The sequence below is a fragment of the Nanorana parkeri genome, unplaced genomic scaffold, assembly GCF_000935625.1.
Source record: "Nanorana parkeri isolate BGI_ZX_2015 unplaced genomic scaffold, ASM93562v1 scaffold2277, whole genome shotgun sequence".
Taxonomy (NCBI): domain Eukaryota; kingdom Metazoa; phylum Chordata; class Amphibia; order Anura; family Dicroglossidae; genus Nanorana; species Nanorana parkeri.
The window spans coordinates 74,131-99,275 of NW_017308545.1; the positions used below are offsets into that span (position 1 = coordinate 74,131).

General features: G+C 41.4%; 1 protein-coding gene across 1 annotated transcript; it reads right to left on the reverse strand.

Moving 5' to 3' along the window:
- Positions 1-4,852: 4,852 nt before the first annotated feature.
- On the reverse strand, positions 4,853-24,591 carry LOC108801282 (granzyme A-like). Its single transcript, XM_018573216.1, has 5 exons — positions 24,508-24,591; positions 20,867-21,005; positions 8,705-8,849; positions 7,282-7,548; positions 4,853-5,058 (listed from the first exon to the last, which is right to left on the reverse strand). Exons 1-5 carry the CDS (start codon positions 24,560-24,562, stop codon positions 4,900-4,902), a joined length of 765 nt encoding a protein of 254 aa, XP_018428718.1. The 5' UTR covers positions 24,563-24,591; the 3' UTR covers positions 4,853-4,899.
- Between the last annotated feature and the right edge of the window lie 554 nt (positions 24,592-25,145).

Consider the following 25,145-nt stretch of genomic DNA (forward strand, 5'->3'; position numbering starts at 1 on the left):
AAAAAAACAAAAAAAAACCCCCAGCTCCCCCTGCCACATCCACCCTCTACAACTACAACTACTGTTTCACCTCTAGTGGGGCTCAGGCGAAAGCTGCAACAGAAGGCCTTCCTCATCACTTCAGGTTCACACCCAGTGGTGTATTCTGGTTTGGCGCTGCCCTAGGCAAGACAAAACTTAGACGCCCCCCCAACCCACTAAATTTACCCCACCCCTTCCTGTTTAATACTTTTTGCATAACCTGTCAGTCGCTGGATACAGTGCACACGCTGTATCCAGCTTTTGATATCTTCCGCTATTTGCGTAGCAGGAAAGCTATGGTCTCAGGTGGGCTCTGCAGGGTCTGTGGTGGGCTCTACGGGGTCTCAGGTGGGCTGTGAAGGATCTCTGGTGGGCTCTGCAGGGTCTCAAGCAGTGCCGCCCGAGGCAAACACCTTGTTTGCCTCGCAGCAGATACGCCCCCTACTCACACCAAGGTATGTGACAATGTCAGTGTAATGTTTCTGGTTCTTGACTTTAACATAATAAACTGTAATTTCTTTCCACTGTAAAAATTGCCTCATCTCTCCCTTTAACATAACAACTAAATAAAACTGCTTAAATAAGGTGCAGAAATTCTGTACAATATTTTTGGCTGCTGTCTTTAAAATAACAATTGTTGCTACCTTGCTACCCAATCAAGCTGCTTACATACTTTCCAGCCACTGTGCTATATGTTTAGCTATTTTCTCTGATATATGGCACTGTATATTTTATTTTAGCCTAACAACTGTCTCATCTCTGGATTGTGGAGTTGTGGTTTAGAAGTGTGTTGAAATTGTATTAAACTTTGTAAACAAGACCGTGTAGTACTGAAAAGAATATCACAAGCTATGCAATGAAACATGTTTTGCTACTGTTTGGCAATTTGTACAAAGTTGATGAATTTAGCTTTTTTTATAGTATATACCTTCTGATAGTTTGTAGATCTGTTGTGTCTGCTATTTCTGGGTTGTTACTGCTACATTAAAAAAATCTGGTGTCTGTGGACAAACTACCTAATTAAGACTTTTGAGTTGAGATCAGTCAAGTCCTGTTTGTGCTGCTGTATGTAAGCCAAGGAACAATGTAAAAGTAAATAAAATGATTACACTGCAATTTATGTGATGCCAGAATCGTGTTCTGTTTTGTAGTACTACATATAGCTTAATGGCATCTCCAAAGCATGTAATTTGAAGAATTTGTGGTTTTGCCATGACTTGCTTGCTGAACAGTAATTTTGTAAAAAATGTTTGCATTTGTATGTGTTCCCCATGGCAGTGCCCAGTTCCTTTGTTTGACAACCTTGTGCATATTAGCCTTGAAAATGACCAAAATGGATTTGCAGGAGTCACCCCCATAGACTTCAGTGAGGTTCAGTTTAACCCTTTCTCCGGCCAGAGCCATTTTTAGTGTTTTCTACACGTTATAATCCACATATAATGAATAAAATAGTGCCAGTTGCAAATGTTTATGTCCCATAATATTAGCGCAGCTCTTTATCAATCCCGTAGTTCAAATTAAAATAAAGTAAATCAAGTTAGTATTTGTGCACAAATGCCAAGCTTAAAAATTGCGTGAGCCCGTGAAACGTCAAAAAAATATAGTACCCCAAATTGTCCATAGATGACGCTTTAAAAGCCTGTACAGGTCATCAGTTTGGAGATGACCATGAATATTGGCCCTATAATTCTTGCTCTCACTCTGGTGCATGTGACAATAACTAACATGTGAGGCACAATTGTTGCGATCGTACGTAGTTGTATCCGACGCTTGCATGCATTAGTATGCACGTGTTCGTGGGATGTGGGACTTTTTAAAATTTGGGGGGTATTTTTACATTTTTAAAATATTTTATATAAAACTTTTTTTCCCAACTCCATTGCTGTCACATAAGCTCACAAGCCCCCTTTGTGATAGCGCATTGGAGGTGACAGGCTCTCTTTAAGGTGACATTAGGGATCTATTGCCCAAAAATCATACTTTTGTTAAAACAAAATACAAAAAGTAATGCACAGCACCCAAAATAAGCAACCTTCAGTCCCCACACACATATAAATGTTCCATTACTGACATGGAAACTCCCAAAGACCTGAAAGTCTATGAATGTAATTATATACTGTGAACACTATGGAAAACAGCGTTATTTGGTTGCAGGTAGACCCACCTTTGATAAAAATTGCTGAAAATACTGAACTGATTATTTCTCCTCCTTCCTTACAACACTGTTTTACTAAATGACATTGCTGTGCATTAAAAGCCTAGCTCTGGCAAGGAAAACATCTCCAGTCCTCCTCCGGAATCCTGTGTATGAACTGAGCGTTTGTACACCAGGCTTAGATTTGGTATGCCCTTAACATCTCAGCATGAAGTGTGGGTGCCCAGAATACTATGAAGATATTAACTTCAGCTTACTATCAGCCATATTTTTCTAACCTAATTAACACCTTATCTAAATCAGAAAACACAATGGTGGTCTTATTCAGTTGCAGCCTTCAAAGTGTGGTTTTAGGAAAGACACACAAAGTTAAAATGTGTAAAGAGGTCTAATACTGGATCGCATGTTAAGATCTATATAACTAATATATACTATATAACTAGACAAACATTAAGCATGTAAATAGGAGGAAGCTACTGTAACATTAGGTCAAAGCTATAGTTAGATGCATTAGGTCAAAAACTCTAATTTCTGCTCTGTGCCAACATACTGTGGTTATACAAAATGCCAATTATAACACCGAAGTTACCATTACATTATAAAATGTATCCGAATGCTAAGGGGCAATTCAAACTTCATGTATGCTTTTCGGACACCAGTGAGCTTCATGGGCCCACTCATTTTCATTGAAAAAACTATTCTGACTGTTTTTTTCACTTTTTTTTTTCACAATGCAGCTGTAATTGTTGTTTTACTACATGCAGAGCCTGTGGGTCAGGTGCCTTTATTTGGTGCAAGGAAACGATGAGCCAACAGTCCAAAAGACGCTTAAAAATAAATTTCTTTCAAATATGTATATAAATATAAAAGACTGATGTTTCAGGGACCCAGAGGCCTCCATCATCAAAGGTAAATATGATGGCCCTGCTAGCCAGCCTCCAAACAGTCCACTTCTCCAGCAAGGTAAACTCACCCATCTACGCTCCCTTTCCTCCTTTTAGATTTCTCTCTATTGCACTCAACAGAGCAATAGTATGGGGGAGCACATGATTTTCCCATGTGCCAGTCACCAGACCCCAACATTGTCACATTTGGGGGCAGGACACCATACACCTAGAGAAGCAGTGAGGGAGCGTGGTTGGGTAAGTATATCTTTGCTGGAGGGGTTGTCTGTCACTCTGCCCTGAATGAGTGTGACAAGGACTTTAATGGCAAAGTCTTTAATGCAGATTTGCCAATGCACAGGGCATAGTTTTACTAATAGAAGGAGTTTTGGGTGTACAATATTATAATTTCGTGGAGTAACTTTTCATCATTAGCCATGTTGGCTGACTGCTATAGAGTTAATAATGTCAACTTCATGAGAACATCGGCTTGGCTAGCTACAACTGATGTTCTCACTGTAAGAATTGCTGTCACATTCATGTAAAAACAGTGAGAAGAGTAGACTGAAGGAGAAAGGCCACTAAATGTTTTCCATAAAGATGCTGGTGTACATGTGCTTTTACAGACAAGATGTTCAAAAGGGTATGTAAATCATAACAATGAACTTCTCTTATTTGGTCCATTTTAGTCTGTTAAATATTCCCTTAAATGTCTCTTTTTTCATATCTGTTAAAATCATATTTCTATCTTATTTGTAATAAGTGCAAAAAATACCTGTTGACTCTGCCAGAAATCTTGTGAGCTGATAACTTCCTGTGCTCTTTGCCTGCATTGACCCTTAATAGCTACATGGTTCCCAGCTATCTTTGAGGACTAGAAGACCACATCCTTCTATGTTAAGGACAATAGCAGAGGAGTTACTGGATATTGAGTTCTTATAGGTAGATTAAGCATCAGAGATTGTTGATCCAGGGAATATCCAATTGCCTTATGGGATCAGGAAGGAATTTCCCCCCTGTTGGAGCAAATTAAACCATGCTTTATAGGGTTTTTTGCCTTCTTCTGGAGCAACAGTGGGTAATTGTGGGCATAACGTTCAGTTTAAGCTTTTTTTTTCATATCTCTATAGGTTGAATATTTGTTTTTCATATCTCTATAGGTTGAACTCGATTGACATTTGTCTTTTTTCAACCTGACTAACTATGTAATTATATCCTGTAGTTATATCCTGTTTCTCCTGTCCTGATACAGTAGGGTGAGTGATCATTGTCCTCCTAGGACTGGAAGTGCATTACTGGGAAAATCACTGGTTGAAAGTAAAGAAAGAAATCTTGATAAAAGAAATCAAAGGCAGCCACCATGTAAGGATTGGTAAATTTAAATATGTTAATTTTTTTTATTTTTGGGTTTGGATACACTTTAAGTGGAGGTTTTCAGGATTGTGAGATTTTTTCAGATTACAGCTCCACATTATCTAGAAGAGGTAAAACCTCAAGTTTGCATTATTGCATTTTTTTTTTTTTTGCATTATTGGGTTTGATGGTTACTGGATGTCTATTTCACAATGAAAAAGGAAACTTATAGACCATTTAATCATTTTGCTATATTTGTTTTATTTTATGGAAAGCAACAGGATGAGCAGCACCACACATAAGCAGGAAGAGGTATACTCCAGGCTGTATGGGAACAAAGCTAACAACTATGATGGGGATATTCTGGAGTTCACAAGAGACATGCAAAGTGGCTGAAACTGCATATAACTAAAATATTGGGTTGGCTGACCCTTTGAAAAAATTGCATTCAGTAATGCATATGAAAGAAAAGGTAAAAGGAAGGATCTATGGTCTTTTCTTGGTTTCCTTGTTGATCCACTTCATGTAGTCTTTAGTCAGCCGAGTGGAGACATCAGCCCCATTTGGAATTCCACACAGCAGAGACCCGAAAGACATAATACCCTTTAGGAAGCCTCCACACAATAATGGACCTCCGCCATCACCCTGAAATGAAAACACAGCCATTTTAAGAACAATAATAGTTTAAGGAATCACACAGGAGGTGACACTTTTTTATTTGCAGTAGGATTACCTGAGCAATTTATTAAAGCAATTTATTAACCCCCTTCATGACTGAGGCCCTTTTTTCAATTTTTGCACCCATGTTATATTCCACATTTTAGGCCTGAAAATGACGTAAAACCCCCCAACATTATATATTTTCTGAATGCCAAACTAAATCCGAAAACAAAATGTAACATATTGCAGCCCACCACTCTTTAGATGTAGCGGTTGCGTTCGTTTTCTTTTTTCAGGCTAAAACATTTTCAGCAAGTACAAAAAATAAATGTTGATCTTATCAGAAGTGCAGTGTCCTTATTACTTCATGTGAGCTATGAAGAAAACACAAACATCCTTATCTCCATCGTGTTGAAGAAGAACTTCAGGCAAAACTTTTATTAACCCTTGCAGTGGGGCTACCCCCGCACTGCAAGGGTTAACTGCTCGTTTTTCTCTAGGTGCTTAAAAGAAAAAAGTTATCTTCATACGATCCAAGGAGCTGGCTTGCTCTTAGACCGATCCATCCAGCCTCTCCCCCCTCTGCTACAGCAGTCCAAAGTCCCGTAAATCATCACATTCTATGCACTGTGTATAGACGTGAGGATGCCGAGGAACATTACAATGCTGCAGCGTAGGAGGAGAGAGCCTTCAGAGACCGGAGGAGCAAGCAGCCAGCTCAGCGGTTCAGGTGAGTACAATAAACTCCCCATTAACCAGCATTCAAGCAATAAGCACTCTAAAGCAACTGGCAAATTGCAATAGCCAATAGCAGGCTGGCTATTGCACCATCCCACTCAGCAGAGGAACGGACCTGAGAGAGAATTTTCTCTCTCAGGTCCGCTCCTCCGCTCAGTGGGCGAGGTTTCAATAACCAGCCTGCTATTGGCTATTGCAATTGCTATTTTATTTGTCCTGATTTATAGGGTATATCACATGTCTGGGATTTCAGTTTATTTTGAGAGTTATAGGTCACAAAGTACAAGGAGTGAAATACTATCAGAATGTGGAACAATTTTAGAATGTGGTTTGTTTGTCTCCTAACTTTAATAGCCTCCTCGGCACTATATTTTCTCATTTTTTGTATTAAATTTTTTTTTTTTTACTTTTTAAACTTTTTCTTTTTTTACATTTTAAAAACTTTAAAAAAGGTTTAAATTTTTTAAAACTGGGGGCACTAAACGTTTATTTTTTTATTTACAGGGGCTTTTGATACTAAGTATTCTGAGGAGATACTGTATTCTGCTCAGAGATACTTTGCACACTAAGCCAGCTTCCAGCTCCACAACACAGTGAGTTGAAAGCCTGCTCAGTGGCTGTCACAGCACGGTGATTATAGCGATTACCTCTCTGCTGGGACCACCTAAATTGCTGTTTAGGATCTGTCTCGGACACCGAGAGACCCAGCAACAGCATTAACTCAATGAGCGCTGGACCAGCACTCATTGTACTGCATGACAGGATTATTCCGTCACCGGACGTCAAGGAAGTGACCGTAATGGAATAATCCTGTCAGAGGTCGGGAAGGGGTTAACTATTAGTCCCAACAATCCTCCATGTAATAGAGATGAAAAAAGTCATACATGTTTAAAGTTCAGTGTGGGTGACGACCATGGCTATCTCACCATGGCTATGTCATATATCATATGAAAATGTGTGTAGCAATGGAAGGACAGGGCATGTGTTTTTTGCAGGTTCACCATTTATGAAATATTGTATATGAAAATCGTTTGCATTCATATCCAGCCAGCAGGTGGTAGGCTTTGTACATTATTAACTTTCCTAAAAGAAGCTGTTGTTTACCTACTTAAATAGTTCTTGCTGAACTTTAGAGCCATAAGTGAATAAATCAGAGCAGCAACTCCTCCTTATTCACTCCCTACCGCCAATGGGCTTCCTTTAGATTTAGATCTTTATTATATATTTTTTATAAAAAGTTAAAAGTTACAAAATAGTATCAAATGTATAAACCTAAAATAAATAAAGTTCTCCAAAGTCAATAAAGTTTTATTTTAACTACAGTAGTGTGCTCTGAACCTGTATACATACAGTATATGAAGATTACCATTCTACAGTATATAGTGACCTAGTGCAAGAGTGCCCAAATACAAGTGCAATTGCTGCCCGATCCATTGTTTGCACATTTTTTTGTATTCATTTTATACTCACATTACAGAATCCCATTGATGCTTCTTTCCCGCTGGTGCATACCATGTCCTTTGTGATCTGAACTGTTGGCTTCCACTGATTAACACATTTCTTCCTGTCTATAACCGTCACTCTTGCCTCCATTAGCTTGTCTGAATTGTAAGAATTTTTGTTATTGGTCTTCCCCCATCCAGCTATACCACAGACGCTGCCAGGTTTAACTTCTGGAAATGTCTCAGGAAAACGTACGACATTCACATCTTTTGTTAAATTTGCTGTGCCTGACAACTTAAAGATGATATAAAAAGTTAATTACAGTAGAAATAAGGGATGTAAATTTCTTTGTATGCTTAAAGTGTTTCTAAACCCAAGCCCAAAATATATACAGTACTGAGCAAACGTTTTAGGCAGGTGTGCTGTAATGCTGTAAAGTAAGAATGCTTTCAGAAATAAAAGTGTTTGTGCTGCCTCAATAGTTGTATTTACAGCCGCAGTTATTATTCACGTTAGTTGTCCTTTAAATAGGAGCATATGTTATTTAAATTAATATTAACCAAGTACAGTACTGATATTTTTTTCTCGGTACTCGCCAATACTGAATACAGATACTGGAAGTCCCATTAAGGAAGCCATGCGTCGTGTAATGACTCGCCGCCCGGCTTCCTGATTAACCGGGAAGCCGTTTCCATGTTCCCTCGTCACTAGCTCATTACCCACCTCCCGGCTTCCTGGTGACGAGGGAGCATGGAGCCGGGCAGTGTGTAATGACTCGTCACCTGGCTTCCTGAAAGGCATCAGGAGCATTTGGGCAAGTATGAGTACTTACCCAAATACTCGGTTTCGGCAGCGATACCGATACCAATTGGTATCGGTGCATCCCTAATATATATATTTATATATTGCAAGGTTTAAGTTTTTGCTGATGTCACATGTAGACCAAAGGTCATCCCTTTAATATGCGTATGAATGAAACAGTAAATGCACTGTAAAAATACATTGTTACTTCATATTCCTCAATGACACTTACAGACACTATGTGGAGGTACCATTTTGCACAGGAGAGGCTGTAGGTGAATGCATCTCACGGCAGTGGCGTACCTAATAACCAAAGGGCCCTGGTGCAAGATTTTATCTTGGGCCCCCTCCTAAGACGGTGCCCAGCTGCCCAGACCGCTCACATGGGTACCGGCCGTACCCCCCTGATGGCGGTGTTCTATCAAAGTTTGTGACTACGTTAGAATGTGTGACTGGTCACATGGTCACACGTTTTAACGTAATCCTGATCTCACTGGGCCCCCCCACAGTCTCAGGCCCCCGTGCGGCCGCACAGGCGGTATTTCCGTCCCTGTCTCACGGCTTAATATACAATTTCAATTGGAACATAACTTTAAATGCCTGCTACAGTATTTCTTGAGCACAGAAAAACATGTTTTGGTATATTTACCTGTAGAAGCTGGAGATTATTAATATGTTTCTTCGTGTTATATTTCTGATGTGTAATTGATTTTATAACTGTAAATTGCTGTCTCTGTTTTTCTCTTGTTGCCTTTATTGAGCGAACACCAAGGTCAACAGTTGTCGTTCTGTCTCTAAAAATAATCAAAAAGATAATATATATCTAAATATATTAATATTTATACCTAAAAGTTAGAAAGAGTCATAATTTTACAGAATGTATTCTTGAATAGTAAAATCCTGTATAATTAAAATATATAATTTTTTAGAGTGACTCCTCCTCACATTGATGAGTTGTATGGCCTGTTCTGGATTCTGGAGACTAACTACAGGAAACGCAGAGGAAGAAACTGTTCCTGGGACAAACCAGTCTGATACATTGTTTCAATTACTGTATATTCCCAATCATTAAACACAAAATAAACTAAAATATCTACTTCATTCACAAATTTAGTTCTGTTACCTTCTGTTTGAGCTTCCAGTAAGCTAACATAGAAGAATAAAAAAGGTAACACTACACCCAGTTTTAGTGAAAATTAGAACTACAGGTGCTCAATACCCAATATGTTACCATTTTTGAGTAAGAGCAGATTGAAGAGGTTTTCAGAGATTTAATGCAGTAGCCCTATTTAGTTTGAGGGGTAGAGTGTGCTAGTTGCACAATGTGTAATCCTAATACCCACTCTACCCTCAATCTAAATAGGAAGTCCAGAACCTGCAGTGCACCGCTGAAGCCCAAACCATAAGCAGTAAACAGGCACACAGTGATTATTCCAAATGTATGTAACGCATTCCAACAATCATGTCATAGAATTTCAGCCTCCAACAACCTTAGTCAATGCAGATTGTTATAAATGCAAATTGGTAAAAATACCCTCTTCACCCACAGGGTGGTACAGCGACCAAGTGCTTAGCACTTGTGCCTGGCGGCACTGGGTGTTCTTGGTTTGAATCTTGAACAGGACCCCATCTGTCAGGGAAGTTCAGTCAGTGTCCATAGTGCAGCCTCTGCACGTACTCATGCACGACCCATTGCGCATAAATATGCGTGAAGAAAGCTTTATGGTGCCAATATTGCATATGCACGGAGCAGTGCGCGCATCCGCAAGCCACAGCACGCATGCGCTGACGTGCACACGCACATTCCTGCCGAATGGGCTATTTAAGGATGCTTGTTGCACTTGCACATTGGTGAGAGATCTTCAGCTGTTCCATATGCTATTGTCTGACTCTGTGCCTGAATCTGTATTTGACCTGGCTTGTTTCCTGATCCTGCAGTCACCTGCCTACCTTCTGACCCCGGCTTACCCACTGACCATTCTTCTGGATTCTGATTTGGTACTGCTCTGCCCGCAAGTTGCTGACTCGGTTTGCCTTCTGACATCAAAAAGATAATATATATCTAAATATATTAATATTTATACCTAAAAGTTAGAAAGAGTCATAATTTTACAGAATGTATTCTTGAATAGTAAAATCCTGTATAATTAAAATATATAATTTTTTAGAGTGACTCCTCCTCACATTGATGAGTTGTATGGCCTGTTCTGGATTCTGGAGACTAACTACAGGAAACGCAGAGGAAGAAACTGTTCCTGGGACAAACCAGTCTGATACATTGTTTCAATTACTGTATATTCCCAATCATTAAACACAAAATAAACTAAAATATCTACTTCATTCACAAATTTAGTTCTGTTACCTTCTGTTTGAGCTTCCAGTAAGCTAACATAGAAGAATAAAAAAGGTAACACTACACCCAGTTTTAGTGAAAATTAGAACTACAGGTGCTCAATACCCAATATGTTACCATTTTTGAGTAAGAGCAGATTGAAGAGGTTTTCAGAGATTTAATGCAGTAGCCCTATTTAGTTTGAGGGGTAGAGTGTGCTAGTTGCACAATGTGTAATCCTAATACCCACTCTACCCTCAATCTAAATAGGAAGTCCAGAACCTGCAGTGCACCGCTGAAGCCCAAACCATAAGCAGTAAACAGGCACACAGTGATTATTCCAAATGTATGTAACGCATTCCAACAATCATGTCATAGAATTTCAGCCTCCAACAACCTTAGTCAATGCAGATTGTTATAAATGCAAATTGGTAAAAATACCCTCTTCACCCACAGGGTGGTACAGCGACCAAGTGCTTAGCACTTGTGCCTGGCGGCACTGGGTGTTCTTGGTTTGAATCTTGAACAGGACCCCATCTGTCAGGGAAGTTCAGTCAGTGTCCATAGTGCAGCCTCTGCACGTACTCATGCACGACCCATTGCGCATAAATATGCGTGAAGAAAGCTTTATGGTGCCAATATTGCATATGCACGGAGCAGTGCGCGCATCCGCAAGCCACAGCACGCATGCGCTGACGTGCACACGCACATTCCTGCCGAATGGGCTATTTAAGGATGCTTGTTGCACTTGCACATTGGTGAGAGATCTTCAGCTGTTCCATATGCTATTGTCTGACTCTGTGCCTGAATCTGTATTTGACCTGGCTTGTTTCCTGATCCTGCAGTCACCTGCCTACCTTCTGACCCCGGCTTACCCACTGACCATTCTTCTGGATTCTGATTTGGTACTGCTCTGCCCGCAAGTTGCTGACTCGGTTTGCCTTCTGACTTTGCCCTGCTTCTTGATTTTGTACTTCACCTGCCTGCAAGTTACCAACCTGGTCAGTCTCCAACTCTGCTTCATCTGCTTGTCCTGGTGCTAACCCTTCGCTGCTAACATCCTCATCTGATGGTCACCTTCTTGTGCCACGTCCAGCATCCAGATCTCTGCACCATCTACCCTGCCGTGTACAGCATCAGCCTCCGGCACTTATGCCTCTCTCAGTCTGTAATCATTCTGTTCCATCTCCAGGGGTACTCAGATGAGAGCTGCAGGAGGAGGCCTTCCTCGTCAATTCAGACTCACACCAAGTTATGTGACACTATCCATGAGGAGCTCTCTTTGGTTTCCTCTGGGTACTCTGATATCCTTCTATACTCCAAACACTTGCTGGTAGGTTAATTGGTTTCTGTCTGAATTGGCCCTAGTATGTGTGTACAAATTGGCTATGCATATGTTTTATCACATTTAGTATGGCAGTCCCTGGCTGAGTAATTTGTAAAGGGTTAAGGAAAGACTGGGTGACTCTTAAAAAAAAATGTCCATGAAAATTCTATGGAAAAAGGCTTTGAAGTGTATCAGTCATGGTCAGAGCTGGCCCATAGAATTGCAAAGAGTTGGATATAACTGAATGAAACTTCACACGCAGGTGTTATTCCCACATTCAAACTCACAAATGAATACAAACTATTATTAAAGAGTTCCATTTATAACAAAATTGAAAACTATGCAACAAGTACCAGGCAAGAAACATGGGAATAGTAGGTATAAATGTAACAACAATTTTTACTTTATATACAAATATACATTCTACCTAAAGTTTAGACCTTGGGGCATTCTAGACCAGAGCCTGAAATCCAGAAAACCGCACTCATCTGAAGTCTCTGATATGCATCTCCACCCAGGGGCGGATCCAGAGTCTATTCTCGGGAGGGGCAGTGCCAGAAAATTAAGTTTTGCTTACAGAATGGTTAATATTTTATTTAAGACGGTTTCCCAGCCAACTACAATTAAGCAGGCCAAACAACATGCAGCCGGCTTCCCTGGCAATCAGGAAGCCGGGCGGCATGTCATTACCCGCTGCCGGCTTCCTGATTACCCGGGAAGCCTGCTCCATGCCAGTGGAAGCACCGGTATTCTTATTCAGTATCGGCGAGTACCAAAAGCAAAATATCGGTACTCGCACTTGATACCGAAAAACCGGCATTGGTGCATCCTTAGTTTTGATGAAAACAATTTTTTTGTATTGGGACAAGTAGATTGTCATGAAGGCCAAGTAGATTCGGCCCCCGCTTTATCCCTTGGACAAGTTGTTTTTAAAAAAATAATTCCACACCCCTGATTACACAACAATGCAGAATAGCATCAGCTATAGAGGACTACAAATCCCAGCAATATATTATACAACAATGCAGAATAATATCACCAGCTATAGAAGTCTACAAATCCAAGCAAAACATTATACAGCAATGCAGAATACCACCGACTATAGAGGACTACAAATCTCAGCAATGCTATTTACACCAACGCGGAATACCACTGACTCTAAAAGACTACAAATCCCAGCAACACATTATACAGCACCAACTATAGAGGACTACAGATCCCAGCAACACATTATACAGTAATGCAGAAAGATATGAAGCTACATACTCTGTGTTGCTTCAGGATCACAGCCTCGTGTCTCCAGGGTCTCAGGATGGCTCTCTGGTGGTCGGTGCAGGGCTCTCTGGTGGGCAGTGCGGTATTTAGTCAGACTCAGGGCATTCCAACATATATTACAAAAAGCTTACATTTTTTTAGATATGGGAGACAGAGGGATGCTTTGTCCTCTGCAAAGACTTCCCCCCACCCCACCTCAACGTCGGGCCCCTATCATTCAGTTTTGGGCACCAGCTGCTTGCTGCTACTGTTGTAGAATCAGCACAGTAGCAGCAAGCAGCTGGTGCCCAAGACTGAATAAAGGGCCCGATGCTGAGGTGGGGGAAGCCTTTGCAGAGGACAGCAGCTGTGCTCTGCAAAGACTTTCCCCACCCCCACGTTGGGCCCCTATTCATCCCTGGGCACCAGGCCAGCTAATTGCTGCTACTGTACTGATCTCTGCAATGGCTTCCCCCACCCCAGCGTCAGGCCCATATTATTCAGTTTTGGGCACCAGCTGCTTGCTGCAACTGTTGCAGAATCAGCACAGTAGTAGCAATCAGCTGGTCCCCAAGAATGAATTGGGCCCAATGCTGGGGTAGGGGAAGCCTTTGGCTTCCCCTATGTCGGGCCCCTATTCAGCCTTGGGCACCAGGCCAGCGAATGGCTGCTACTGTACTGATCTCTGCAAAGGCTTCCCCTCTCTCCCCACCTCAGTGTCGGGCCCCTATTATTCAGTTTTGGGCACCAGCTGCTTGCTGCAACTGTGCTGATGCAGAATCAGCACAGTAGCAGCAAGCAGCTGGTGCCAAAGGCTAAATAGGGGTCCGACGTTGGGGTGGGGGAAGAATGTGCAGAGATCAGTACAGTAGCAGCTGGTGCCAAAGGCTGAATAGGGGTCCGACGCTGTGGTGGGGGAAGCCTTTACAGAGGACAGCTGCTGTCCTCTGCAAAGGCTTTACCCACCGCCACCACAGCGTCGGGCCCCTATTCAGCCTTGGGCACCAGGCCAGCTGCTTGCTTTTAGGGCTTGTTCACATCGAATGCGTGTGCGTTCTAGAGCGGTAGCTGCTAAAACGCACCGCGATCGCTGTGAAACTTACACCCGCCTTTTGGGGTGAGAGGGGGCGTGGCGGTGCATTTAATTCAATGACACCGCTTCCATGCCCCCCCACAAGCCATGTGATTGAACGCCTCGCAAAACTTTGCGTTGCATATTTTTTGTGTTTGCAGTGGAACGGAACGCTGGCAAAGTTTTGTGAGGCGTTCAATTGCACTGCGGGCGTGGACGGGCGTGGAAGCGGTGCCATTGAATACAATGCCACGCCCCCTCCCGCCCCAAAACGCAAGGGGAAGTTTCTCAGCAATCGCGGTGCGTTCCAGCCGCTACCGCTCTTGAACGCACACGCTTTAGGTGTTAACAAGGCCTAACTGCAAACGCAAAAAATAGGGCAAGCCCTATTTTTTGCGTTTGCAGTGGAACCGAACGCTGGCAAAGTTTTGTGAGGCGTTCAATTGCACTGCGGGCGTGGACGGGCGTGGAAGCGGTGCCATTGAATTCAATGCACTACCACGCCCCCTCCCGCCCCAAAAGGCGGGGGGAAGTTTGACAGCGATCGCGGTGCGTTCCAGCAGCTACCGCTCTTGAACGCACACGCTTTTTCGGTGTGAACAAGGCCTTTCTGTGACCTCTGCAGAACGCACCAGCGTGGGCCATAAAAACTCAGCCCCAGGACACCAAGTCTCAGCTGCAGCAGCAGCCTTCCCCCCAGCCAGTCCCAGACTCACTCAGGTCAGCTGCTGCTGTTCCCTCCCCCAGCCCTCTGCTGGCTTACCAGTGCAGTGAAAAACAGCCTCAGGCTCTGCAGCTCAGCCCCCACTGCACTTGCTTATCCTTTCCTGTTGCCCGTTCCGTGGCCATCCCAAGAAAAGAAAAAAAAATTACCTTCCTGCACGTCACGTGGGCAGGAACGTACCAAAATGGCATATGGACAGGGGGATCGGCCCGGGACGTACCATTTTTTTGTACGACCGCGGCGGACCCAGCAAGAAGCAGTCACGGAGACCTTGCCAATCCCTGGTCGGAACATACAGCTGTCCCTCCTCCGTGTCACAGACTTTACTACTGCAGTTCATTGTAAAGTCTGTGACACGGAGGAGGGACAGCTGTCACTACACACTGCGGGTGGCTGGCCGTGGATGCAAGAGTCGGGACAGGAGCTGCACTAATCTCGGGGGGGGGCAATTGCCCCGTTGCCCACTCCCGCCCCCCTGGATCCGCCACTGTCTCCACCCCTAATTACGTGAAAACTAGGTCATAACCCGATCACACTTTCCAAAAGCAATTATTTACAGCTAACCAAAATCAGTTTCTTAAAGAAAGCTTGCCATAAACCTGTGTGAGCCACTTTGAGTGGCTGATGAAAAATGTATAGGATTAGGTTACAGATACTGAAAACTGTATGTCAGCATTGTCCGTAGATCTGGAGATATTGGCAGCTACAGTTAAATGCAGATGTCCATTTCTTTCAAAATGGCATTGGACCCGACCTTCTCTCCTCCAACCCTCTCTACGAGCTAGTGAGGCTGCCTGTCACATTCTGCCAGGACCAATAGATATTCTCAAGAAGAGGGAGTGGGTTGGGAAAGGTTACATTTTACATTAAAAGTGGATTTATGACTTCAGCTACCTATATTTCCAGGTCTACTGACAAGTTTGACATGCAGTTTTTAATGAAGGTAAACTCTGCTTTTGCATTGTTTCACTATATAAATTTCCCTGGCTTGTGACACATCCACACCTTGCACTGGATACATATGGCAAGCACCACTATGCTAAGTACTCTACAATGCACCTGGAAAACTAGGCCACTTTGGTCTGTCATTGGACAGTATATACTCCTGCTTATGAGTAGGTGCTCCCTTCCTAGGAAATTTACTAGTGACTTATACAAGATAACTAAAAGCAGAAGTACTACTGCTCCCAGTATAGATTTCTACCAGAAATATATGTAGTCACACCAATATATATATAATGCAAGCTTTATATAGATCAAACAGATAATGTTACATACGATACAAACACGAACATTCAGGAATGACAAATAAAATGATCATATGTCCTATAAGAATGGTGCACCTATACCATTTACCCGACGTGACCCCGTCTTTTATATTTTACCAAAAAATTGGGTAATAATAAATGTTTTATCATTTAATATAGGGGAAACTGTTTTTTTTTTTACATTTCGGTGATTTTTCCTTAATATAGTAAAAAAATAAAAACCCCAGTGGTGAATAAATACCACCAAAAGAAAGCTCTATCTGTCCCCAAAAAAGGGTATAAAATTCATTTCAGTACAGCGCTGCATGACGGAATAAATGTCAGTCAAAGTACCGCAGCGCTGAATACTGAAAAATGGCCTGGATGGGAAGGGGGTTTAACACCGCGGATGTCAACTGGTTAATGTAAACAAAACCACAGAAAGTGTATAAAAGAACAGTTCCCTACACTTGTAAAGCCAGAAGGGTTACTCTAAGCCAGCTATTCTGTACACACAGCTATATGCTTCAGTCTTCTCTTCCTACCTTTGTTGTTCCCCTCTGGCCCTCTATGCTATGGGCATAGATGGAGGGGTGTGTACATGGATAGAGAACTGGCTAAAGGAACGGGTACAGAGAGTATCAATAAATGGCGCCCTCTCAGACTGGGCTAGTGTCATTAGCGGTGTGCCTCAGGGTTCTGTGCTGGGACCGATGCTTTTCAGCCTGTTTATTAACGACATCGGGGACGGATTACACAGCGATATCTCAGTGTTTGCTGACGATACCAAAATTGGGAGGGTTATAGAAACAAACCAAGATAGTATAACATTACAAGAGGACCTGGATAGAATAGGGGAGTGGGCAACTTTATGGCAGATGAGGTTTAATGTTGATAAATGCAAGGTTATGCACTTTGGGTTAAAAAACAAGCAAATGGGTTATACAATAATGGGTATGCTGCTAGGGAAGTCTGAAATGGAGAAAGATTTGGGGGTCACTGTAGACCATAAACTCAATAATAGATTACAATGCCAGGTTGCGGTAAGCAAAGCTAGTAGAGTCCTGTCCTGCATCAAGAAGGGAATATTTTGCAGGGATAAGTCTACAATTTTGCCACTCTATACATCACTGGTTCGGCCCCACCTGGAGTATGCGGTGCAGTTTTGGGCACCGGTACACAGAGGGGATGTCCTTGAACTGGAGAAAGTCCAGCGAAGGGCGACCAAACTCATCAAAGGGATGGAGGACAAGAGCTATGAGACATGGTTACTAAATTTAAATATGTTCACGCTGGAACTAAGGAGATTAAGGGGGGACATGATTTTCATGTACATAACGGTAATATACAGGGGTACAAGTACTCCTAATAACGAGATGACTCAGGGATCTATACACACACACACAATTGGTTGGACTTGATGGACATGTGTCTTTATTCAACCTCAAATGCTATGTAACTATGTAACTCTAGGAGCCTATAAATTGAAAACAGGGATACATTCCTATGCTATTAAGGAAATATACTTGGGACTTGCACATCCGCAATTAAGAAATCCGACCTTTCCCTTACAATGATATCCAAATCATGTTTGGATAACAGGACATACTAAGTCACTGATCTCCCCAAACCTGACCCCAAATTTGTATTATTGTGGCTTATATGACTAGGTGGTAGCTAGGTAATAGCATTATACATTACACCCACGGTTTGTGTTTTTGACATGTACCACCCACAGGTACTCACATTGATTTTATCTTTTGTTTTTTTACACATACCACCCACACACTAAGAGCAGCTAAATTCCTCATGTGTTACACTATAGCCCATATTTCATATTAGTCCAAATATACAGAATGCACTTGCTCACATTAGGACTAATACCAGATATGGACAGTGATGTCACAATCACACAGAGATACCCCCCCAGAGTCCCTTAAAATTTAAACTGTGCTGCTTCTGGGATCCCCCTCATTGCTCTACCCCTAGATTGAGTAGTGTGGAGAGGGGGACCATGGCCCTCCTCTTGGTACCTGCTAAAGAAAGATATACCCCCATAGCACACGTACGGACACTGATGGTACCTGAAACGTAAATATTAGTAACATTAGTAAACAATTTTCTAAATGGTGTGGCGCTTTTACTCATTTACATTTCTCAACCCCCATCACCATTGAACTGTTTGGGGGTACTCATGGGGGGAAGGAAAGTGGCTCTTAAACCCCCCCCCATGCTGAAGAGCCCATTGGCCATTAACATTAGGAACCAGTACAGTACAGTACAGCCCACTTGTTTTGGAGGTACCAACACACATACCTGGTGTGCTGGGCTGGTTAGCTCTGGGAGCTGGCAGATCATGTTTTTTTTACATATTAATAAAAAATGACAACTAGCCCCCATAGTGCTAATATTTTTGTATAAACCTTGTTCAGTGCTATGGAGAGTTCCCAAAAGCAAGTTTGCATGCAGACTTAAAATCTATATGACAGCTCAATGCACTTCTAACATTTGACAACTGTTATGGCAATCTAATTAGCAGATTAGTATGTGGACCTTAACTGAGTTTCTTATGAACCTTGAATCAATAAATCAGGCCCATTGAGTTTCTAACCTGGGACAAGTACAGGTTACATAACCTGAAGTCAGAACTCAGAATCTGCATACTTGTTCTAGATCAAAGCCTCAGAAATCTTTAAACCCTCAGAAATCTTTAAACCATTGGAACAGCATGATAGTCAGGGAAGCAGAATTTTCAGATATAGAGGTTAGTGATGGAACCTCCATATCCTCTCACTACAATTTTTCTTTATATTAAAAGACAACAAAATCAATAAATTCCACTACTGCAATGGGAATAACAGCATGAATTTTAAAAGTGAAGGTAATTTATGCAGTATCTAAGTTTGTTCTACAGTGCAATTGTAATGAAGTTTCTGCAAGAATGTCAGTATTATAGCTCAGAGGAAGTCAAAATGAAAGAAACGTATGCATTCATTTTTAGCTTGTTGTTTTCACACTTGTCATTGGAAACTTCTCACTTAGAGGTGATGTTTGCTGGGAGGATGTTTCACCTTTACTCAAAATTATCTTTAATGATTCAAGAAACAGGAAATCTAAAAGTTGTTACAGTACAATAAAACAAAATGCCCAACATATCATTTAGACTTTAGTATACATCACATACACTTGATTTCTGTGTCCAGCACTGTCAGAAACTTGTGTGGTCCATCACAAAAAACAAAACAGGTGCATATTCACAAACTGCACTTAGCCAACTTGTAAGACAACATTTTTAAGCATGTAAAAGCATTTAATGATGTCTTTTCTATGCATTTGCTATACTATTATTTGTCATAATTCCCAACTGTCCCTCTTTTGGAATCCCTCTATCTCTCTTCTCTCCATATTGTCTATCTTATACATGCAATGTAGAGACTTGTATAAAAATATCATCACGTTAAACCACCCAGCAGTTTGGACTCCAGTGGTGTGTTGTTTGCGCACGTGTTCCTGGGCCTGCACATTTGCTGCATCCCACTCTACTAGCTGGCTTTTGAAGTTTATATTATTTTGCTATTGGTGTGTGCAAGGCATACAGTATAAGAAGTCAGGGACTCAGCGTGCCAGGTTCCACCTATAATGAGGTATCAATTTTGGGTGCATTCTTCTTTTAGCTCATAAAATGTTTATACTTTATGCCCTACATCTAAATATCTGCATAATTTCAAATGCTAGCAGAAAAGAAAGTAGGTTTGAAAAAGCATCAGTGTTTAAGTAAATGAACTGTTGTAGTGTTTTTTATTGCTGATGTTGACCACCAGGCATCATTATAATGCACAAAGAGTTTGTCTTTTACTCTTTGGGGTCTAGTTCTAAAAAAACAATTTGCATTCATCCTGTGCGAATTAACCAGACTGATGTGGCAATATCAAATGTTCTTAAGTATTTTCTCTTCTGTTTGAATTATATTTTTTTCTCACTGGAAATTATTACGGTATGCCATTTTTATCATTTACATCAATAGCAAGCAGTTCTACTGTCACATTTGTAACAACCTCTGTCAATCAAGCAAACAGCAGCTGTAAGACTTAGGCTGGCCATAATCCTGTCAATTTTTCTAGTTCAATCTGCGGGCTGAACGAAAAAACTTTATTTGATTCCTCCATCAGCACAAACAACGTGTCGATCGAGGAATCGCTGCTGTTTGCATTGTATTCTGACAGGTGCCGCCGACACCTGTCAGAATACCCGATCACAGCGGGTAGCTCATTGGCTGCCGGCTCTGATTGCATGAAGATTTTCCAGCCGGCTCCTTTGATCAGCTGATCGAGGAATGCCGGTTGAAGGGGAGCCGACAGCCCCACACACTGTGCAAATTTCAGCCAGTACATTAAAAAGTGGCCTAAATTCGGCAAGTTTATGGGCATATTTAATGTAATGTGTTACAGTTACACTACAGTTACAGCCTCATTAAAGCAGAACTCCAGTAAAAATCAGTTTGTAATAATCTTCTGGGTTTCAAATAGTTACATCTCAGGAGCTATATTTCACCTCCTGGATCATTGTCTGTTCCTTAGAAAGATACACAGGACCACTGCTGTGTATGAAAGTCTGCTGTTGGATCACTTCCCGGCATCAGTAAAGTTTTAATTTATACGGAACAGACAACAGTCTAAGGGACAGCATACACCTCCTGAGATTTAACTATTTGTAGGAACTATTTGCATGTGCTTGACCAAGGGAAATTTGCCCCTTTGCCTTTTTTGCCAGGCATCCAATGGACACAACAAATGAACTATGACGAGAGGCCTGCGTTTTGTAAATGTGCCATATATAGATATTAATTACTACTTACACTCTGCATTCAGCTGCTGTCAATACCCATCCAGGTTTAATTAAAGTTCCCCCACAAAAAGTTTTTCCTGGGGTTCTCACGAGGGCCATGTATGGCCTTAGTCCAGCTTCCTTTCCACCCACAATTTTCAAAGACACACCTATAATTCAAAAGATTAAATTACTACACATTTCTGCATATCGAATTTATGAGACTAAATGGCCAAAAACCTATATGGGCTTAATGGACAGTCCATTCCAAAAGCAAGTCTGCCAAGAAGGATCCTCCTCCTCCTCCTCCTCCTCCTGTTTATATTAGCAGTCTACAAACAGATACTTCTAGATAATTGCTGATTTTTTTATTCTTTGCATACCTTATTTTTCTTTTCTTCCCCAGTCTTCTCACAGTGGCAATTTTTACTAAGCTCAGATGAATCCATCTCCCTTTACTTCCTGGAACTCTGGCACATGTGATTAGGACATGTGACCATGCACATTATCTCAGAGGAGGAAAATGCCTTTCCTTGATATATTTCATGAGATTAGAGAGGAGATTTCCCAGCAATGCACTGCTGATGTAACCTTCCCAGGATGCAATGCTTTGGCACATTACATAATTTGTGCCAGAAGTGGACCAGGTAGTAGATGAACTCTATTTGTAAGTAAAATGAAAATATGTTTCTATAACTAATGAATGCAAGACAATTTAATATTAGCATCCAGAGCTGCCGCTAATGTGATTTTTAGTGAAAGGGGGTAAAGGTCCACTTTAAGTAGAGCTAAAGTAAGTGATCAAGTTAAGGTGTCCATACACTGCAAATCCCGCGATCGTACGAGAATCGTGCAGTGTATGGAAGGCGTGCGGCCGTTTCTACTGTACGGGCGCACGTCTTCCGTCGAACCAGCAGGCTAGAAAACCCGCCGGGAATCGTACGATTCTCTGCGAGTTAGTGGCCTGCTGGTTCACCAACTGCCGAACGGGCCGGTGTGCGTACGCGCACACAGCCCGTTTGCAGTCATCGTAAGCCTGCCTTCATTGCGGTCGTCGTAAGCCCGCCCCTCAGGGGGGCGGGCTTGCGATGATCGCAAGTACGATCTGCCTGTCCAAGATGGGCAGATCGTACGTTTTTTTAAGTACTTTACAACCCTCGCAAGACAAAAGTCTTGCGAGGGTTGTAAAGTGTATGGGCACCTTTACTCTACACCAAGCTCATCAAATCAAGTCTTTCAGAGCTCGCTTTGTGCACAGGTGCAAAGTCATGCTGAACCTAAAATGGGCCTCTCCCAATCTCTTGCCACAAGCTTTTAAGCACATCATTGTTGTTTATTGCATTTATGCATTTATGTATGCATTTATGTTAAAAACATGCATTTATGTTAAAAATAATCTAAATACGCATATAAGGGATGATATCACGTCAAACAGTAGGGAAGACGTGGAATCCTTATGGCTAGAACTGGATACCAGGGACGATAGTCGTAAACTTATTGTGGGTATTTGTTACAAACCTCCTAGTATTGGGGAGGAGGGGGAGGCCCATCTTCAGTCCGAAATTGGAATTGCGGGGAGGGAGGGCAATGTAGTCGTGATGGGCGACTTCAATAACCCGGATATTAATTGGGCTAATGGAACCTCAAGTTCAAGCAAGGAGGGTCGATTTTTGAACATGTTGAGAGACAACTTTATGGACCAGATGGTGGAGGTCCCAACTAGAAAAAATGCCATCCTAGATTTAATCATTACTAATAATGCGGAGTTAATTGAGGATATTGTTGTTGCGGAGACTCTGGGCAATAGTGACCACAACGCGATCACTTTCAGTATTGATTATAGGAAAAGCAAGAGGGCTGGTAGGACAAAAACCCTCAATTTCAGAAGGGCCAACTTTGATAGACTGCACCACCTAGTGGGGGACATCAAATGGGAAAAAAATTTTCAAAATCTAAACACGGACCAAAAGTGGGAATGTTTTAAAAACACGTTACATATTGCAATTGCCAAATGTATACCATTGGTTAATAAAAGTAAAAGATCAAAAACAAAACCTGTATGGCTGAATAAAACTGTAAAGCATCACATAAAGGAAAAGCGAATGGATTTCATAAAATATAAGATAGAGGGGACGGCATTGGCGTTCCACAACTATAAAGAAAGCAATAAAAGATGCAAACTAGAAATACGGACGGCTAAAATAGAGTGCGAAAACATGTTGCCATAGATAGTAAAAAAATATATATATTTTTTACCAATATATAAACAGTAAAAAGGTAAGAAAGGAGCAGATAGGCCCAATTAAGGACGATAGAGGGAATTTAGTCACAAATGACAAGACGCATACAAATTAATTCAATGCAGTGCTCTAAAAAGGATGTAAATACACGTAAACTGAAGTGCATTTAATGAGTGTCAAGCATTGTGTTGTAATCATGTGCATTTTTTTATGAATTGCATTGAGGTGCAGGCTTTTTCACAGCAGGTGCTAAACTACATTATTACTAAATTTCCTTGATGTGCATTACAGCATGCTATGACACATTGGGGTTGATTTACTAACCTTATAAACATGCCACGAACAAGTATACACCTCTGTAGTGTGTTCCCTCCCAGCATGATCTATTGGTGGAATCTAGACACCTTTGTAGTGTGTACACACCCAGCAGGTTGTGCATGAATTGCAAGGTGATGTTGTGTAAATTAGCTCTATGTTGTGTTGCTTGCGTTGATGAATGCAGGAATGTAAATGCATGAGCTAACCATTTTTGTCTAAACTGTGAAGCAGCATTATATATGCATCATGTGCATGATTTTTCCATATATGGCATTAGTGGAAATATGCTTTTAGAGACTTTTTGGTTGATAAATACGTTTTGCTGTGTGAAAATCACACGCACCTGGTGCGTGCGTGTGTTTAGGTTAGTAAATCACCCACATTGTATCACATTGTGCTGTGTTTGAATGCAGCATGTTCAATTTTTACAAATGCACACCAACGCATTCGTGTAATGAGCCCTTTGTTAACAACGGATTTCAGTTTCTTATTGCATGGATCGTGTGGTGTATGGAAGAATTGATTGATACACCCTTGCTATGATAGTAATAGTAGCATATGCTATATACGGTGTGAGTAGGCGGAGTGCATGACTCATTTTGGGTAAGAATTGCAGCCTAATTTGACCATAGGATGCCATCTGGGAAGTAGGAAATGTGTACATTTACCCATTGTCTACTGTATGCTGTAATGATGCAGTGTTTTGCATCAGCCTGCTACAGTAAAGAGGGCAGTAATCAACAGGAAGCAATGGGGGTCAGCATTGATGACTGCAGCACATACAGTATACAAAATATGTTTTAGTTATTTAAATGATAGCCATGCATACTGAATAGATATACCCAATGAGCTGACATCTCCAGCTCCATTCCTAGCCCAGACATCAATCCTAAATTTTGGAGCTTTTACACTTGACTGATCATGCTCAGGAGAGTAATGGTTCATTGAGGATTTCTGTTCTGATCTAAAGGTGATAATACACATCAGGGTGAAGTCATCTCCAGGCAGTCAAGAAAACAGGGGTTCACCAAATAGGTCACGATTTAAACAGCCATGTTTACAAATAATAAAAGATTACATTCCTATGAATGTTTGAATATTATAAAATACGTACCATTTCCAGTTTGCAGAGTAACTGCAACAATCAGTAGATGACAAATGGCATTCATGTCTGCTCAGTCTGCGATGCTTGTGATGATCTGAGAGTATACTGTTGGGGGTATGCATTTATTCTGTAGGTGCTTAAGATTGTTTTATGTGGTTTCGGTTCAGGGCTATCAGTTCACAAACTACTTTCACAGCCTTCTTTCATGTTTGGTTTTCTCATACACTAAACTTTTGCATGTAGCATTTTAAAGGTATATTCATGTTTGCTATAAAAAGGTGGTAACATGCAAAGGGAAGCTTTCATAGAAATAGTGGTGGAGCAAAAAGGGAACCTGTATATTAAAATCTGCCATGAGATTTTGTGTGTTAAAAATTGGGAAACTTTAAGAAGTGATCTAACATATTAGAAATAGTTTAAACAACTTCAGCAAATGTTGAATACAGCACTGGAAAAAAACATAACTTTTTATTCTTTAGCCCAAATTACCAGTCTAATCCACCCAGATGGCAATTGTATCAGGGGAATGATCATTTCCCAGAAAGAGCATGTAAACATGTTTATACAATACTAATATCATATGTTAGACCAGATAATATACTATATTAAGTCCATCTACTAGCTTGCAGAGGGGAGGACAACGGGGG

What these genes read in the sequence shown, in the direction of transcription:
- LOC108801282 (XM_018573216.1), bottom strand. Translation starts at nt 24,562, where the DNA reads ATGAATGCCATTTGTCATCTACTGATTGTTGCAGTTACTCTGCAAACT. An exon ending in ACAGCAGCTGAATGCAGAGT is followed by an intron (nt 8,850 to 20,866) that starts GTAAGTAGTAAT and finishes GATTATTTTTAG; the next exon opens with AGACAGAACGACAACTGTTG. An exon ending in CATCAATGGGATTCTGTAAT is followed by an intron (nt 5,059 to 7,281) that starts GTGAGTATAAAA and finishes TTTTCATTTCAG; the next exon opens with GGTGATGGCGGAGGTCCATT.